Raw genomic sequence first — 19,355 nt, 5'->3', positions numbered from 1 at the left:
AGTAAGGGAGAGCTACATTGATCAGGCATAATCTCCTGGAACAGAGTTGAATAAACTTCTTTGTAAATACAACCTCTGAGATATCTTATATACGAACAGAGATATGGTCTTATAAAAGGTGTGCTAGTAATTACCCAGCATAGAAGGGTATATGTTTACTAGACAGTGGGAGAGTTTTTACCACTTTTCAGGTGATCGTATTTCCAGGGAGTATTTACTAGATGTTAGACTAGGACATTTCACTGAAATAAAGTATCATATCATTTAGTTGCCAAATCATCCAGTACCTCATTAAATGCTTTTTGATAAAATTTACTTAAAGCAATAGCCAAGTATCATGCAACAGCATCTCCTATCATACAACACATTAATATAAATTTACTGGGTGGAAAATGGGGAAAGGGACAAAAAAGATGGGGTGGTTCTGTATTGATATCAAAGAGTTCATAAAAGGATAAACTCAGGTCCAAAATCTTCAGTCCACATCAAAGACTTCATGTCCTGATGACGGTGGAAACAGCCCAGCCCTAGTTGTTGGGCTCAGGGAATCAGGGTGATGTAGCTGTTCTAAGTGAAGAAGCTCCTCTGTCAAGGACACCACCTTCTCTTTACTTCAGAATGACACTTCTTGGGCACAAGTCTAAGATTCTGTTTATTCTCCCATCAATGTAGAGCAGACTGATTGGATATGCTGCTGTGCCTTTTATCTTGGTCCTATTGGAAAGAAAACACACCCCAAAACTGTTAGAAACTAACTGCAGAGCTGAGGACCTATTTTGTCTTTATGGATGTCATTTTTTTTTTCAAGATAGGTGGTTCTAAACTAGACAGCTTGGGAGAGGTAGAACTTTTAAGAAAGAAATTCAGTTCATTGGTTTTCCAAACAGTAGTTTAAAGAAATCTACAGATTAGTGGAGAGTAGCTGGATGAAGAGAGAATTTGTGTAATTAGAAATCTGAGAAGGAACAAATCCAGAATTGCTTAAGACACACAAATATTCCACCTCTTTCCGCCACCTGTCTTCCCTCTGCAACGGGTTTTTGGTCAGCTCAAGTTGTGGGCCATCGCATTTGCACTTAAACCAGAGCCAAGCTTCTTGCACTTTAGCTGTTACCTGCACATACAAATGTTCTCATTAAAATTTACAACAAAGGAACACTTAATCTTTTTGTGTATTAGTTCAAGAAACTCTTTTTTTTTTTTTTGCGGTACACGAGCCTCTCACTGTTGTGGCCTCTCCCGTTGCGGAGCACAGGCTCCGGACGCGCAGGCTCAGCGGCCATGGCTCACGGGCCCAGCTGCTCCGCAGCGTGTGGGATCTTCCCGGACCAGGGCACGAACCCGTGTCCCCTGCATCAGCAGGCGGACTCTCAACCACTGCGCCACCAGGGAAGCCCGAGACTCTTTCCTTTTACACTGTATAATTTAAAAGCTTTATTTCCCCCCACAATTAGCAAATGGGCTTCATATTAGTTAAACTGGAAGTTTTCTTCCCATAGTTGCCAGTTCAAGAGACTTTACCTAGATATTAAAAGACTCAAATTCTAACTGCATGGTCTTTGTGACCTGTTTGCATAATACACATCCTCCTATAGATGAGAGAATAATTTCTGAATATGGAGTTAAACAATGAATGCAAACCTGCTGATTTTCATGCATTTGTTAATATTTCCTGGATGTGAACTGAGGTGAGAGGGCTCGGGAGAAAGTTAAGATAGGAGTGAAAGTACAAGATGGCACTGAACATTCATGTGGTAGTTCAAACCACACTTTGAGTTCTGTTCTCTAAGACTAAACACTTCTCCAAGGTCCCTGAACTGTAAAGCCTAGATTTTCCTGCTGTGCTTTATAAAGGTAATAGAATGAATTAGTAAAAACACTGGACCAGCTTAGTGTAAATGGTATTTTTAATTTCCTTTATCAAAATATTTTATACTTTAGTTCCTAAGCACAAACTTCCAAATGATCTGTTAGACTTGAAAACAGTCCCTCTAATAGTCTGCCTTTGAAGATGATCTAGAATCAGTATTCATTTACTTGACAAATATTTATTGAGTGCCTATATGTGCCTAGCACTTTTCTATGTATTTGGGATATTTTGTGATTTTGAAGGTAGAGCCAACAGGTTTTTATTATATATAAAGGTTGCTTCAAAATAGCTGTAGAACATATCCTCTAGAATAAAAAGTAAAATGACTGGTTTTCCCCCTTTGATTATTTATGTTTCATGGACAGCATTTTCATGTTTTGACTCTGAGGTCTCAGAGACGAGTGTATTTCTCTCTTGCTTGGGAGAAGGCAAGCTCGATGAGAGCAGGGACTTCTTCTGGCTTCTTCACCCTGTAGCTCCATCACCTAGCACGGCACCAGCCATATAATAGGTCCTTTATAAATTTGTGCTACTATGTACTTGTCCTGTATTAACCAGGTCACAGTGTGAGTACAAAATAGTGAGGTAAGAAAATAGAGCTCTGCTTGTCATTTAACTTTTAGAAAGCTACAAAGCTAAAGTATTTTCCAGGTCTGTTTGTGCATCCTGACGACAGACACACTGCCATCCACCCCCAAACCAAACCCCACTTTTCTCTTTATCAGAAGTGGAGGGAAAGATGCTTGAAATGACATTCATTGTATATCATGTCTCCTCTTGTATGGTGAATGAGAATGGAGCCAACATTTATTGAAACTTACTCCAAGCCATCTATCAGAGTAACAGTGGTAGGTAATAACTTCCTGACTATTATAGAAGTGGTAACTGATGAGTTAGAGAAAGTAAATGTAACTTCCTTAAGGGCCCAGTAAGTGTCATTGTTGGCAAACTCACAAGAGACGAGTCCATATTCCTTTTAATTAATTAATTATTTATTTAAAACATCTTTATTGGAGTATAATTGCTTTACAATGGTGTGTTAGGTTCTGCTTTATAACAAAGTGAATCAGTTATACATATACATATGTTCCCGTATCTCTTCCCTCTTACGTCTCCCTCCCTGCCACCCTCCCTATCCCACCCCTCTAGGTGGTCGCAAAGCACCGAGCTGATCTCCCTGTGCTATGCGGCTGCTTCCCACTAGCTATCTAGTTTACGTTTGGTAGTGTATATATGTCCATGCCACTCTCTCACTTCGTCCCAGCTTACCCTTCCCCCTCCCTTTATCCTCAAGTCCATTCTCTAGTAGGTCTGTGTCTTTATTCCCGTCTTGCCCTTAGGTTCTTCATGACTTTTTTTGTTCTTTTTTTTTTTTAGATTCCATATATATGTTAGCATACGGTATCTGATTTTCTCTGACTTACTTCACTCTTTATGACAGACTCTAGGTCCATTCACCTCAGTACAAATAACTCAATTTTGTTTACTTTTATGGCGAGTAATATTCTATTGTATATGTGTGCCACATCTTTGTCCATTCATCTGTTGATGGACACTTAGGTTGCTTCCATGTCCTGGCTATTGTAAATAGAGCTGCAGTGAACATTGTGGTACATGACTCTTTTTGAATTACGGTTTTCTCAGGGTATATGCCCAATAGTGGGATTGCTGGGTCGTATGCTAGTTCTATTTTTAGTTTTTTAAGGAAACTCCATACTGTTCTCTATAGTGGCTGTATCAATTTACATTCCCACCAACAGTGCAAGAGGGTTCCCTTTTCTCCACACCCTCTCCAGCATTTATTGTTTGTAGATTTTTTTTTTTTTTTTTTTTGCAGTACACGGGCCTCTCACTGTTGTGGCCTCTCCCGTTGTGGAGCACAGGCTCTGGACGTGCAGGCTCAGTGGCCATGGCTCACGGGCCCAGCTGCTCCGCGGCATGTGGGGTCTTCCCGGACCGGGGCATGAACCCGTGTCCCCTGTATCGGCAGGTGGACTCTCAACCACTGCGCCACCAGGGAAGCCCAATTGTTTGTAGATTTTTTGATGATGGCCATTCAGACTGGTGTGAGGTGATACCTCATTGTAGTTTTGACTTGCATTTCTCTAATGATTAGTGATGTTGAGCATCTTTTCATGTGTTTGTTCGCCATCTGTATCTCCTTAGGAGAAATGTCTCTTTAGGTCGTCTGCCCATTTTTGGATTGGGTTTTCTGTTTTTTGATATTGAGCTGCATGAGCTGCTTGTATATTTTGGAGATTAATCCTTTGTCAGTTGCTTCATTTGCAAATATTTTCTCCCATTCTGAGGGTTGTCTTTTCATCTTGTTTATGGTTTCCTTTGTTGTGCAAAAGATTTTAAGTTTCATTAGGTCCCATTTGTTTTTGTTTCTATTTCCATTTCTCTAGGAGGTGGGTCAAAAAGGATCTTGCTGTGATTTATGTCATAGAGTGTTCTGCCTGTTTTCCTCTAAGAGTTTGATAGTGCCTGGCCGTACATTTAGATCTTTAATCCATTTTGAGTTTATTTTTGTGTATGGTGTTAGGGAGTGTTCTAATTTCATTCTTTTACATGAAGCTCTCCAGTTTTCCCAGCACCACTTATTGAAGAGGCTGTCTTTTATCCATTGTATATTCTTGCCTCCTTTATCAAAGATAAGGTGACCATATGTGAGTGGATTTATCTCTGGGCCTCCTATCCTGTTCCATTGATCTATATTTCTGTTTTTGTGCCAGTACCGTACTGTCTTGATAACTGTAGCTTTGTAGTATAGTCTGAAGTCTGGGAGCCTGATTCCTCCAGCTCTGTCTTTCTTTCTAAAGATTGCTTTGGCTATTCGGGGTCTTTTGTGTTTCCATACAAATTGTGAAATTTGTAAGCTGCTTTGGGTAGTATAGTCATATTCACAAATGTTGATTCTTCCAATCCAAGAACATGGTATACCTCTCCATCCGTTTGTATCATCTTTAACTTCTTTCATCAGTGTCTTACAGTTTTTTGCATACAGGTCTTTTTTCTCCTTAGGTAGGTTTCTTTCTAGGTATTTTATTCTTTTTGTTGCAATGGTAAATGGGAGTGTTTCCTTAATTTCACTTTCAGATTTTTCATCATTAGTGTATAGGAATGCAAGAGATTTCTGTGCATTAATTTTGTATCCTGCTACACTACCAAATTCATTGATTAGCTCTAATAGTTTTCTGGTAGCATCTTTAGGATTCTCTATGTATAGTATCATGTCATCTGCAAACAGTGAAAGTTTTACTTCTTTTTTTCTGATTTGCATTCCCTTTATTTCTTTTTCTTCTCTGATAGCTGTGGCTAAAACTTCCAAAACTATGCTGAATAATAGTGGTAAAAGTGGGCAACCTTGTCTTCTTCCTGATCTTAGAGGAAATGGTTTCAGTTTTTCACCATTGAGGACAATATGCCTACTTTCTGGAAGGTTTTTATCATAAATGGGTTTTGAATTTTGTCAAAAGCTTTCTCTGCATCTATTGAGATGGTCATATGGTTTTTCTCCTTCAGTTTGTTAATATGTTGTATCACATGATTGATTTGTGTATATTGAAGAATCCTTGCATTCCTGGGATAAACCCCACTTGATCATGGTGTATGATCCTTTTTTTTTTTTTTTTTGCGGTACGCGGGCCTCTCACTGCTGTGGCCTCTCCCGTTGCAGAGCACAGGCTCCGGACGCGCAGGCTCAGCGGCCATGGCTCACGGGCCCAGCCGCTCCGCGGCACGTGGGATCCTCCCGGACCGGGGCACGAACCCGCGTCCCCTGCATCGGCAGGCGGACTCCCAACCACTGCGCCACCAGGGAAGCCCGATGATATTTTTAATGTGCTGTAGGGATTCTGTTTGCTAGTATTTTGTTGAGGATTTTTGCATCTATGTTCATGAGCAATATTGGCCTGTAGTTTTCTTTCTTTGTGACATCTTTGTCTGGTTTTGATATCAGGGTGATGGTGGCCTCATAGAATGAGTTTGGGCGTGTTCCTCCCTCTGCTATATTTTGGAAGAATTTCAGAAGGATAGGTGTTAGCTCTTCTCTAAATGTTTGATAAAATTCACCTGTGAATCCATCTGGTCCTGGGCTTTTGTTTGTTTGTTGGAAGATTTTTATCACAGTTTCAATTTCAGTGCTTGTGATTGGACTGTTCATATTTTCTCTTTCTTCCTGGTTCAGTCTCGGAAGGTTGTGCATTTCTAATAATTTGTCCATTTCTTCCAGGTTGTCCATTTTATTGGCATAGAGTTGCTTGTAGTAATCTCTCATGATCCTTTGTATTTCTGCAGTGTCAGTCGTTACTTCTCCTTTTTCATTTCTAATTCTATTGATTTGAGGCTTCTTTTTTTTCTTGATGAGTCTGGCTAATGGTTTATCAATTTTGTTTATCTTCTCAAAGAACCAGCTTTTAGTTTTATTGATCTTTGCTATTGTTTCCTTCATTTCTTTTTCATTTATTTCTGATCTTTATGATTTCTTTCCTTCTGCTAACTTTGGGGTTATTTTGTTCTTCCTTCTCTAATTGCTTTAGGTGTAAGGTTAAGTCGTTTGAGATGTTTCTTGTTTCTTGAGGTAGGATTTTTTTGCTATAAACTTCACTCTTAGCACTGCTTCTGCTGCATCCCATAGGTTTTGTGTCGCCGTTTTCATTGTCATTTGTTTCTAGGTATTTTTTTGATTTACTCTTTGATTTCTTTAGTGATCTCTTGGTTATTTAGCTGTGTACTGTTTAGCCTCCATGTATTTGTATTTCCTACAGATATTTTCCTGTAGTTAATCGATATCCAGTCTCATAGCGTTGTGGTCAGAAAAGATACTTGATACGATTTCAATTTTCTTAAATTTACTGAGGATTGATTTGTGACCCAAGATATGATCTATTCTGAGTGTTCCATGAGCACCTGAGAAGAAAGTATATTCTGTTGTTTTTGGATGGAATGTTCTATAAGTGTCAAAGTCCATCTTGTTTAATGTATCATTTGAAGCTTGTGTTTCCTTATTTCTTTCCAGTTTGGATGATCTGTTCATTGGTAAAAGTGGGGTGTTAAAGTCCCCTGCTGTGATTGTGTTGCTGTTGATTTCCCCTTTTATGGCTGTTAGCATTTGCCTTATGTTTTGAGGTGCTCCTATGTTGGGTGCATAAATATTTACAATTGTTATATCTTCTTCTTGGATCAATCCCTTGATCATTATGTAGTGTCTTGTCTCTTGTAATAGTCTTGATTTTAAAGTCTATTTTGTCTGATATGAGAATTGCTACTCCAGCTTTCTTTTGCTTTCCCCTCACTTTCAGTCTGTATGTGTCCCTAGGTCTGAAGTGGGTCTCTTGTAGACAGCATATATATGGGTCTTGTTTTTGTATCCATTCAGCCAGTCTGTGTCTTTTGGTTGGAGCATTTAATCCATTTACATTTAAGGTAATTATTGATATGTATGCTACTATTACCATTTTCTTAATTGTTTAGGGTTTGTTATTGTAGGTCTTTTCCTTCTCTTGTGTTTCCTGCCTAGAGAAGTTCCTTTAGCATTTGTTGTAAAGCTGGTTTGGTGGTGCTGAATTCTCTTAGCTTTTGCTTATCTGTAAAGGTTTTAATTTCTCTGTTGAATCTGAATGAGATCCTTGCTGGGTAGAGTAATATTGGTTGTAGGTTTTTCCCTTTCATCACTTTAAATATGTTCTGCCACTCCCTTTTGGGTTGCAGAGTTTCTGCTGAAAAATCAGCTGTTAACCTTATGGGGATTCCCCTTGTATGTTATTTGTGCTTTTCCTTTGCTGCTTTTAACATTTTTTCCTTGTATTTAATTTTTGATAGTTTGATTAATGTGTCTCGGCATGTTTCTCTTTGGGTTTATCCTGTGTGGTACTCTCTGTGCTTCCTGGACTTGATTGACTATTTCATTTCCCATGTTAGGGAAGTTTTCAACTATAATCTCTTCAAATATTTTCTGAGTCCCTTTCTTTTTCTCTTCTTCTTCTGGGACCCCTATATTTTGAATGTTGGTATGTTTAATGTTGTCCCAGAAGTCTCTGAGACTGCCCTCAATTCTTTTCATTCTTTTATTCTGCTCCCTGGCAGTTATTTCCACCATCTTATCTTCCAGCTCACTTATCCATTCTTTTGCCTCAGTTATTCTACTGATTTCTTCTAGAGTATTTCTAATTTCAGTAACTGTTTGTTTGCTCTTTAATTCTTCTAGATCCTTGTTAAATGTTTCTTGTAATTTCTCCATTCTGTTTCCAAGATTTTGGATCACCTTTACTATCATTACTCTGAATTCTTTTTCAGGTAGCTTGCCTATTTCATCTTCACTTATTTGTCTTTTAGGTTTTCACCTTGTTCCTTCATCTGTAACATTTTTCTTTTGGTCGTTTCATTTTTTTTTTTTTTGATGGGTGGTGCTGTATTCCTATCTATCTTACTGGTTGTCTGGCCTGAGACGTCCAGCACTGGAGTTTGCAGGAAGTTGGATAGAGCCGGGTCTTGGTGCTGAGATGAGGACCTCCAGGATGCCTCACTCCCATTAATATTCCCTGGGGTTTGAGGTTCTCTGTTAGTGCAGCAGACTTGGAGCTCCCACCACAGGAGCTCGGGCCTGACCTCTGTCCTAGGAACCAAGATCTTGCAAGTTTTGTGGCATTGTAAAAAATAAAAAGAAAAAAAGAAAAAGGAAAAAAAGGGCCAGAGCAGCACAATATCAAAGAACAGAAAAGAAAATAAAATTAGAAAGATATAAAATATATTAGGAAATATAAAACTATAATTGAAACAACTGCAACAAGGTAAAATAAAACCACAACAGAAAAAAGAAAAAGAAAAGGGGGGGTACAAGCCAAAAGGAGAGAACAATAACAAAGTATAAAGAATAAAATAAAATTAGAAAAATAAAAGATTAGGAAATATAAAAATATAAGAGAATCAACAATTAGTCAACAAGGTAAAACAGAACCCCAGTCTAAGAGAGGGAAAAAAAAAAAGCCTTAGCTATGGGGGGGTGGGGTTTAGGCAGGGGTGGGGTTGCAGGGGGGGGTGGGGTTTAGGCAGGGGTGGGGTTTAAGGTGGGGCAGGGCCTCTGCTTAGGACCTGGGTGGAAGGAAGGGAGGGCCTCTGCAGTGTGGAGTTCTGGAGTTTGGAGGTAAGGCCCTGAATGAGGGTGTGTGGGTAGGGTTTAGGCCCAGTGCCTTGGAGGGGGTCTCTGAGTGTAGAGGTGGGGCCCTGGGTGGGGGGTGTAGGGGCAGGGCTTGGGCTCTGCGTAGTAGGGGGTAGGCTCCGAGGATTAGGCCCAGGAGCCCAACAGGGAAAGCGCTGGCCCTGTTTCCTTCCATTCCTCTGTGCCCTCCCCCACTGTCTCCTCCAGGGTCTCCCCCGTTGCTGCTGGACCCCTAACCGTGGGTGGGTCCCGCTGGGTGTAGGAACTCCTCCCCTCCCCCAGCCACCCCTCAGGGGTGCCAGTCCCACAGGTCCAGCCTTTACTTTTGTTCCCCCTTCCCTCCCACTCCCTCAGGACCCGCACAGCTGGAGGGGGCCTCAGTGGGCAGAGGGTCAGGCCCGGGATCTCAGCAGGCTCCCAGGGGCCCAAGTGGGCAGGGGAAACCTGGCCCTGCTCCCTTTTGATCCTCTGCCCTCCCAGTGGTACCCAAATTTCCCCCTTCAGGCATGGAATCCCTTCCCCTCCCCTAGCTGCCCGTCAGGTGCCAGTCCTGTCTCACCTCAGCTTCTCCTCCCCCCTCACTCCCCCCCACACCCCAGGTCCTACCTGGTCTCTGGGGGTTCCTCCCGTCCCCTTAGGTATCCGTGGTCCCCGAGGTGCCTGGTAGGTGCCCTCGTTGTGAGGAGACGCGAATTCTGCGTCCTCCTAGTGCACCGTCTTCACCCCGCCCCCCCATATTCCTTTTAATATACCATTCTGACAGTCATATTATCATGTAACTTAATGGCTACAAAAGGGATAAACTGGCAGCAATGTCACTGTGATACCTTTAGCTTAAGAATCTCTTCTTCTTTGAATTTTATTTATTATACAGCAGGTTCTTATTGGTTATCTATTTTATACATATTAGTGTATATATGTCAATCCCAATTCCAGGGATTTCTGGAATTTCAGGGGCTTGGACTACCAAGTTAATATTAGTCAATGTCAATCAATATTTTAGCATTCTATGATGTCTCATCAAGACACAGAATCTTAATCTAAAACTATTCTTTATAACGGAGGCTATACTAAGGTATTGGTTCTTGCCTTTTGCACTCCTGACAACTGTGTTACTGAAGGATATTACACAGACTTGTGTTTCAGGGTCATCGTGTCTGAGGAAGCTTGTCTAAGTCTTCATGTCTGTGGGTCTCGCTTACCTGTTCTGATTCCACACTAGCTTCTTTCAGTTTATCCTCTGTTGCCTCTTTACATTTCTTCAGGTGTCTAACTGTTTCTTCCAATTCCTGAAAACGTGATACAAAGATTTTTTACAAACTCCCAATGTACTATATATGGAAGAAAAAGCTTCAATATTGTAATAAATGAGCAACCAAATTATGAAAGTATGATGGGGTACTTTCTAACTCCGAGTGCTACCAGACTATAGGATAAAAACTATTATTTTCAGTTTAACCTACAGTATACATTTGTGTATATGATTATAGATTTTGATTTACAGATTCTCCTGAGAAAAGATGATTAACATCTCTTTCCAGAACTGGGGAATACTTTTCATAGCAGACAATCTCTGTTGGAAGGCAAGAGCTTGATGGTCTCTTGAAGTCCCTTTTCCTTAATAAAATGTGCTTTTCATTAGGTTGGGAGTAGATAAAATTCCTGTAACGGCAACAGATGTATCTGAGCTACGGGGAAGAACCAAGGGGTGTAAAGTTCCTGAAAGACTATGAAGTTCACAAGTTTTACTTAGTAACTAGTACTTTGCATATGTGAGCTTTAGCCGTTCTTTAAAAATGAGTATCATTTTTATTAAGTTGAACATGAAGACGAGGTGCCATAGTCAAAGCTCCAGGCTTCATTCCTAGATATGATTCTAAGGACTTAGCTAAGATGAACGACTTGTAAGTTTGTCTTCTTCTATAGAGCCTAGAAAAGCCAGGTGCCCTCATGCTGGGTTTTGCACATGGCCTTTGCTGGTAATCTCTGAGATGAATCTTAGGAACCCTTTTACCTGGCACCGATGCTCCAGCTCCCACCGCCTCTTCTGCTCTGCCTCGAGTTGCAGCTCTTGCTGTTTATTCTGAGCTGACAGATCATGTTGGCTCTTGGCCAACAGCTGCATCTCCTGCTGTAGGTTAGTCATTTCAGATACACATTTCTGGATACTCAGTGCCTGGTAGGGCACAAAGAGGGAGACGGTCGGTGAACCTGTCCAAGTTTGGGACTTCATGTGAATGGTAAACAGAGTGTGTGGAAATCATCTACCTGTTCATAGCTTTTTTTCAGATACTGATCCTTAATTAGCTCCATTTGCTGAAAGTAAATGTGGAAATAACATAGAAAGATGATCAGTGGAAAAACTGGCTTGCTCTTTTTGCCTATAGGCTGACAGAAAGAATCCCACATGAGATCCACAGTTACCAGTTCCTGCTGGGCTCTCCTTCCCATCCAGCCCCCTGACCCCGAAAGAGCAAAGTCTTGTACAATCACTGTGGAAGAGACAGCTGGGGAGCCAGAATGTGACACTGGCAGCTAATGAGAAACCAAACACTGATGCAGCAGTAGCTCTGCGGGAAAAAGTGTCTCCCCCCACCTCCCCCCAGGCAATCTGCCCACTTCCCAGGTGTAGCTGTAATTCCCAGAGAACACGTGGTGGTGGTGGGGCTCTGAAACCATCTTCCCCAGACACCACTGCCTGCCTGGATCCTCATCAGATACTAAGGAGGAGAGGAGAGTTAGGGTTTCTCATACAACCTTCCTCCTCTCTATGTTCTGGGCATTATTCGCCTTAGCTGACAAGTGGAACTTAATTTGGGCCTTTTGATCCTTTATTTTCTCCTTGCTGCTGTTCAGTATCTTTTCCAACTCTGTAAGTTTCTGCCGCAGCTCCTGGTTGGTCCGGGATACTTCCACTGATCTGAAGTTGCTTTCATCAAGGGCTTTCTTCAGCTGTGGGATACAAAGGGAAAATTAGAACATTTTAACCTTCCTTTCAGTAAGAGAAGCTTATGTTTAGCTGTGTCCCTATATTTTGTTCTCTTTGGACCTTTCTTTTAAAAAGGAGGTTAAGTGATGGGACTTCCCTGGTGGTCCAGTGGCTAAGACTCTGTGCTCCCAATGCATGGGGGCCGGGTTTGATCCCTGGTCAGGGAACTAGATCCTGTGTGCCACAACTAAAGATCCTGTGTGCTGCAACTAAGACCTGGCACAGCCAAATAAATAGATATTTAAAAAAGGAGGGTAAGTGAGGCAATAATAATAAGTAGATTTGTGGAGAAACACTCTCAGTGATTTTCATAATTTTTAACACTAAAGGACACAATTTTTCTTAGAACAGATAATGTGAATGTATGTTCGTCATTTGCTTTCTAAGAGCATGGCTTTGGAATCAGACAGAAGTTAAAATCTCAGCTTCACCACACACTAGTCAAGTAATTTCAGATAATTAACTTCCCTAAGCTTCAGGTTCATCATTGGAAAAGTATGTGAATAGCCTACTTCATAGGATTCATGTAACAGTTAAACAAGAGGAGGCAGAGAAGGAATATAGAGCCTGGCACACACTAATTGCTCAGTGCTCATTGCTGTGCTTTAAAGGTTTTTTTTTTTATTTTAAAGCTTAAGCTCATCTCTTTCTGTCACTTGTGACTTCATGTATGGAGAAGTGAAAATAAATTATATGGAGTTTATGTAAATACACCTATCGGTTATTGACTATCCTTGCATGTATTTTTATAATATTGCTTTTTTTCTATTGAGGTATAGTTGATTTATGATATTATATTAGTTTTAGGTGTATGACATAGTGATTAAAAATTTTTATAGATTATACTCCAGTTATTATAAAATACTGGCTATATTCCCTGTGCTGTACAATATATCCTTGTAGCTTATTTACATAGTAGTTTATACTTCTTATGAATACTGCTTTTGTTTAGAAATTTTAATAAACTTGTCTAGTGGAAAAATAACATAGTGATTACTATTAAAAACAAGACAACAGGCCCACAATGAAGTCACTTATGCTAAACCTTATGTCACCAAACTGAGACTTAATTACAGTTTTGGCTCTCCCAGAAAAGGACTCTTAAACCAGTCAATCAGGAATGGCCTGATCAGCATTAGGTGAGTAATCTGCCTGACAGACCCCTGCCATCCCTTAAAGGAAGTAACTCTGCTACGACTAACTAATCTACTTTTTTGCCTAGTATAACTTCCTTGTTCCTGCTCCCCTCTGCCTATAAAAGTCTTTCATTTTATACAACTCCTCAGAGCGCCTTTCTATTGCAATCAATTGCATACTGCCTGATTCAAATTGATTTTTGTTCAAATAAACTTAATTTTATTATTCCTCAATTTATCTTTTAACATTACTTAAATCATTTTACAGAGTTCCCCCTCCTCCTATGCCCTTAAATGAGTACCACTGGATTTTTAGGAAGAAGAGACGGCAGCTGAGGAGGGAGACGATAGGAGGGTGGTATTCTTTGTGGCTGGTATTTAACATGTCAAAGAAAACAGTCAAAATTATTTGTTACCTTTTCTCTTTATACTAGTTCATTCCCTCAGATCCTAACCTCACACTACAGTGTTAGTCTTTTATTATCACCCAACTAAATTTCTGTTAGATATTCCACCATTACCTCAATCACAGCTTTGTCAAAACTGGGTAAGCCCTAAAAACTAACCCTCAAAACCACCCTGGAAAGCAGTTGTGATGATTTCCATTTTGATTGAGGAAACTGACACTCAAAAGTGAAGTCATCTGCACAGATAGTAAATTTACACATTGCTAATAAGAGGCAGCGCTGGGAGTCTTAAACAGTGCACCCTGAGCCCACCCCTGCCACTAACTGCTCAAGACATCACACTCATACTGTTCCTTGGTCTCTCCTGCACAAGTTCACCATCTTTACTGATCCCTGTTAAAAGGATTTAAACTTTTAAATATTCTGAATAACTCTCTCTGAATAAAGGTACTTTTAATTTCAGTGCCCACTTTTGTTTCCCACAGAAATTATTTTTATAATATTTTTAACACTTATACAGTGCTTTTTCAATTTACAAAGCACCATATAAACGGTTGAATCTGATTTTGTGACTGTGCGCTGTCAAGTGCAATTGCTAAATACGCTAAATTTGGCAAAATACAGACTGGCCACCCCAACCAAGTCTTGGAATTATTTTAATTACTCCCTCCCCTTTGCTTATGATACATTTAGTGTCTGATTTTTCTATTAATTAAAATGGATTTTTGATTTGATTGTTCTCTATTTTCAACAGAAACACTTTGCTTGGCTCTAATCATCTGAAGCCCAAAGTAACTGCTCTAGTTCCCTTGAGGCTCCATGTTTCCAGTTTCTCTTCATTCTTACCTACTCTCCACTGCTAACAGACTAACCGACCTAAAATTGTGCTCACAGCCTTCTCAGAAACCTACAGTGCTCTACTGTTACCTAATACTTTCCATCCAATGTTCTGGTAGTCAAGGCCATCTACCAGCTAGTCTCATCTAAGCTAACCCCCTTTTCTCAGAAATTTCCTAAAGTCTCTGCTCTGATCAAGAGAGGCAAATCCTTTTTCTTTGCTCACATGTCCTATTTATTTCTGTAACTAAGCTTTGTTCATCCTCTTACATAGAGTGTCACAGCCCTGTCAGCTCTGCCAGTCTCAACCCTGTAGAATTTCGTCAAGCTTCCCCTCTTCTTCGATCACCCAACCAGCCTAAAGCAAACTTTCCCTTACTTTTGAATTCCTTTAAAATTGTACACAGCTTCTAGCTATCCAGGAAACATCTTCTGATGTCTTCCTAGTTGTCTCATGTAAAGAGTGGAGATGACAATTAAATAAGGGGTAATTTAGCACGGACCACATCTTCTGCTGTTTTTACTTGTGCCTCTTAGGAGGAGGTAGGTGCATGATGGATGCTAGTTAAGTGAATTGAGGAGACAGGTGATTTGCCATCTGTCTAGCAGATGGCGGTCTCCTCCTTCCCACTCAGTTATTATTCTCCAATGGGAAGGCTGTCACCAAGGCATTCCTTCATTGGGCAGATAACTGTATATCAGAAACTTTTTGTGTGTTAATTTACAAACAGCATAGAGACGTATCTGGCTTGCTGGCAAAAGGGGGATTAGAAGGACCAAAGAACAACTGTGGCCATTCTCGGAAATCCTGTAGCTGGTTCTCCTCTTCAAAGGCATTCACCTAGAGGGAGACTTTTCTCACTTGCCTCCATACCTCAGTCACTTCCCGTTGTGCTGCTTTGTTTGCAGTTTCTCTCTCAATTTGAAACTGCTTTCTTAGAGCATTTAGGCGTTCAGCATGCAACTCTGCTTCTATTTTGGATTCTTCACTCATCCGTTCTCTGTTTTGAAAAAGAGACATGATAAATCACCTTTAGAAAACATCTTAGTAGGCGTCATTTACCAATGAGAAGCAGATCAGCCACCAGGTAAAAATCACTGATTTGGAACTCATTAACAGAAAGAAGAAGAAATAAGCATTTACCTACAGCATTAAAAAACAAAAAGTTATTCAATATAAAGAGATCCACCCAAAAGAGTGAAACACATGCTCTTGTTTTAACCAATACTGAGTAGTCTTGAGCCAGCAACATTTCACCAGAATATAAAATTTGTACAGATTACAAATATGAAAAATACCTTCTTTGCTTTAGCTTATACTTGTCTGCTATATCAGTATGTTCACTACGTGAAAGGAATAAAGATCCACGTGCACAATGCATTTCCCTTGGGTATAAATTTTCATGGGATGTTATTAATATCTAAATCCTATTTGCCTAGATAAAGTTTAACCAAAAACTTTAGTGGCTTGACCTGAACTTGATGGGTTTGACCTAACTAATCTCAGGAAAAAAATGGAAAACAATGAATGGTTTAGCAGCTGCTTAAATGGAATTATCCCACTCCTGGAGGGGTTATTCCCATCCATGCTTCTGTTCCTCCTTTTCCAAATCATGCTTTTAAAGGACACATAAGCTTCTGATAGAAAAGGTTTGGCAGAAACATGTAAGTATCCCTTCCAACTTGGTTTAAACCTTCATGTATGGAAGAAGACCGACACTAGATGAGGGAAGAGCTGAAAAGGAGCGTACCCCAGCCAGCTAATATCTGCTCTGCTCAACTATGCCTGCTTCCTTCACATGGCTCTGCTGGGAGTACTAGCTCAAAGTAGGGAAAAAGGGTTTAACTGGTTTATGTGAATTAGCCAAACTTTCTCTCCCAGAGGCTCTTCCCTAATTCCACTGTGACTATACTGCCCTTACATGAAGGTTTCCAAATTCCGTCGCTCACGTTCTTTGCTTTCCAATTTCTCTTGAACAGGATCAAGCTTTGTTTGCAGCTGATGATTTGTCTGGAGAGCTTGCTCCAGGCTCTTAGCCAGTTTCCTGTTTTCTTCTCTAGCTACATCTAGAGCTTTTTGTAGAGCCTCTATCTGAAAGAGAGAAGAAAGAAGATTGTTTTTAATTCCACTGTAAGAGATACAAGAAGTCCATAACACTATATATTCACTCTTTAAACTTTGAAACAATAATTATTTGGAACCAGAACCAAAGACTCCAGATGCCTGGAATATATATATGTGAGAACTTATTACAGACAGTCCTTAGGAGACTCTTAGAAGGTGATGGGAAGGGTATGCTCCACTGGTCACTAGAGAGTTTTGGAAAATAGAGCCAACTTATTTATCCTAAGTTCTAAGGTTTTAAACCAGTTAAACTCCCCTTCGTGATCCTATGACCCTCTGGTCTCACTGCCTAGAGATAAGAAGTGGCAACTGTTCCTTGTATATCCTTCTAGAAAAAGCTTTTTATAGGAAATATCTCTATTTTATATGTGTGCATACGTGTAGATACATATTCATGTGTGTATACACCTATAAACGTGAGTATGCCTCCTTATTAAGTGGGATCACTCTAGCTACTTCTGACTAAAGTTATGTTGTTTTCTAAGCCCTTTAACTTCACTTATGCATTAATACATGAAAAGAATGCAGACCATATAAGATAGAGAGTTAGGCATAATTATGGTCCTGGTTTGCCAATAAATGGTTCACTGTAAGATCACAGACCCATTTCCCATTTGGAAATATGTCACTGTACAAAACTCAGACTTGAATGGAAAGGAAATTTACCCGATTGTTTTACTCCATTTTTCCAAAATAGCAATATCCCAATAAAATAAAAAATATCAACATTATCATCTATAAAAACCTGGCTTCTACCTTAGTGTTGTGCTGGAAATCCATGACAAGGATTCTGGCCTGCCACTGGTCCACTTCTGCTTCCAGCTTCTGTACCTGCTGTTGATTTAGAGCCCTGTAAATGAAGGGCACAGGGAGAATGACCATAGAAAAGTACCATCTAGGAATGATACCACTGGGAGTTACAGGGCACCTTCCAGGAAGCCCAAATGGCATATGCAGTGGGCTACAGATGCTCAGAATATCTGAGAGTTGGCAGGTGACAATTAGTAGCCTCAGCTTCAGGTTAAGAAACTAATTTTCCTATGGATTAAAAACTTGTCCCATTTATGATTCAATTTGGCTTTATATATTAAAGTATCAGTACATGTTAATGACTAACTTATGGGCTGGTAACTTTATACTATATATATTACTAGTACAAAAATATATCACCTCTGTATGGACTGGCTTGCTGTTGAGATTTCTGCTTTTTACCCAGAATTTTATTGTGAATAGTAAACTATTTTTAATACCATCCCCTTGACTTTTTTTAAGTTCAGAGGTAATACAGATTCATAATATGTAAAAAAACAAGCACAATGAAGAATATGAAACTCACTTGTTCTCCCATAACACAGAGGCAATATGCACCACTACTGTATTACAATATGTCTTAGAGGTCTGATTAAAGTCAAACCATTTGTTCATTAACCTAAAAGGGAAACTTTTATGTAATTTTTGAAACATTTAAAGGAGTTCACTTATAAAACATGGCTAAAAGTAGTTCTCAGAATGATTCATCTAAAATAAATAGGATACTAATAAATGGATAATTAATTCAAACAGAAGTAGACACTTGGCTTTAATCTTGACAATTACCATTCTGTAGACCCAAGGGCAGGTATAAATGGTGTAGGAAACAGCAAGGATAAAACAGCATATATCACATGAATTTCTAGAATACATACTTATTTACATCACTACAAAATATGAGAATTTTTGGATATCATTTTTATTTATAATTCCAGATTTTCCTGAATTTGCTAGTTCTTTAAATACCATTTTACTACTTTATTTTCACAAGGGAATCAATAGAAAATGACTGTTTCTTGACTGCACTCTGTTCTTTACTACAAGGCAGCAGAAAAATACAAGTACAAAGACAGAAAAATAATCTCTGGTACCTTTCTTTCTTGAGGCCTGCAATCTCTGCATCCCTCTGCCCAAGCTCTATTTGCACTTTTTCCAGAGCGCCTCGCATCTTACTGTGAGAAGCCAACACATTCTCCAACATGATTGTAACTTTGCAGTTGTCTTCTTTAGCTTCTGCCAGTTGTTGCTGAAATTTTCCCACCTAATGGAAAATGAAATAAGACAAAGATATTTGATCCTTTCTGGTTATTCTTCTGCTGAGTCCCATGACTTCTAGAAGAGTATGGAAACCAGGTCTGGTAGAATGCTAAGAGGAATAATTAAATTATATTTTATATTTATTTTGTTTCTTAAGTTATTCTGACTTTGAGAAAAAGAAAACTAGACCCTAGATCATATGGATCCTATGAAGAACTCTGCAGTGCATCCTAACTATTGTCGTGTCAGAGCACATATATTAACTAGAGACATAAGGACCAACAGCTTCTTGGGTCTAGAGGTGGTTCCAGACTGGCCTGTGCTAGCCCTCCTCAGCTATCTTACCATGGGGTCAGAAGAAGATAACACATTTGAAGCCCATCAGAATTATCTGAGGAAAGAGGACCATAAGTGGAAGCTGCTGAAGAATGATGTGACTCACAGCCCTCTTCAGAGGGGCAAAATCTAGCACCTGCTGTCAAGAAGTTTGGGACGTTACCTCTCTTCCCACTAAGTACACACACTGTTAAGCAGAAAGCATTTGGTAATTTGACTTAACATAAAATCTTAACAGTGTTATATCACATTAATAATACATAAGTAGGTGGTTATTATTACCAAGGTCAGATGTGTTTCAACAGAAAAAAATAGGACTTTTGATTATTTTAAGACAGGAAGAAAAAAAACATTGGGAGCTAAATCATGTATTTTTAAAGGAAATATTTTAGAGCTCTTCTAAAGTTATCCTTTCTTTAGGAAAAAAAA

The 19,355-nt window shown here is 39.6% G+C and overlaps 1 protein-coding gene across 1 annotated transcript in view; it reads right to left on the bottom strand.

The window, feature by feature from the left end:
- Positions 1–346: 346 nt before the first annotated feature.
- The window catches only part of CCDC150 (coiled-coil domain containing 150), a 97,359-nt gene continuing 78,350 nt past the window's right edge, over positions 347–19,355 (bottom strand). The window contains 11 exon segments of the mRNA XM_081242879.1: positions 347–663; positions 667–714; positions 1,004–1,114; positions 10,232–10,318; positions 11,044–11,205; positions 11,298–11,345; positions 11,784–11,981; positions 15,273–15,399; positions 16,321–16,490; positions 17,280–17,373; positions 18,425–18,594. Coding sequence (XP_081099005.1) covers positions 589–663; positions 667–714; positions 1,004–1,114; positions 10,232–10,318; positions 11,044–11,205; positions 11,298–11,345; positions 11,784–11,981; positions 15,273–15,399; positions 16,321–16,490; positions 17,280–17,373; positions 18,425–18,594 — 1,290 coding nt within the window. The 3' untranslated portion in view covers positions 347–588.

This window comes from Mesoplodon bidens, assembly GCF_964165515.1.
Source record: "Mesoplodon bidens genome assembly, chromosome: 8".
Classification (NCBI taxonomy): domain Eukaryota; kingdom Metazoa; phylum Chordata; class Mammalia; order Artiodactyla; family Ziphiidae; genus Mesoplodon; species Mesoplodon bidens.
This window is presented reverse-complemented; position numbering and strand designations above follow the sequence as displayed.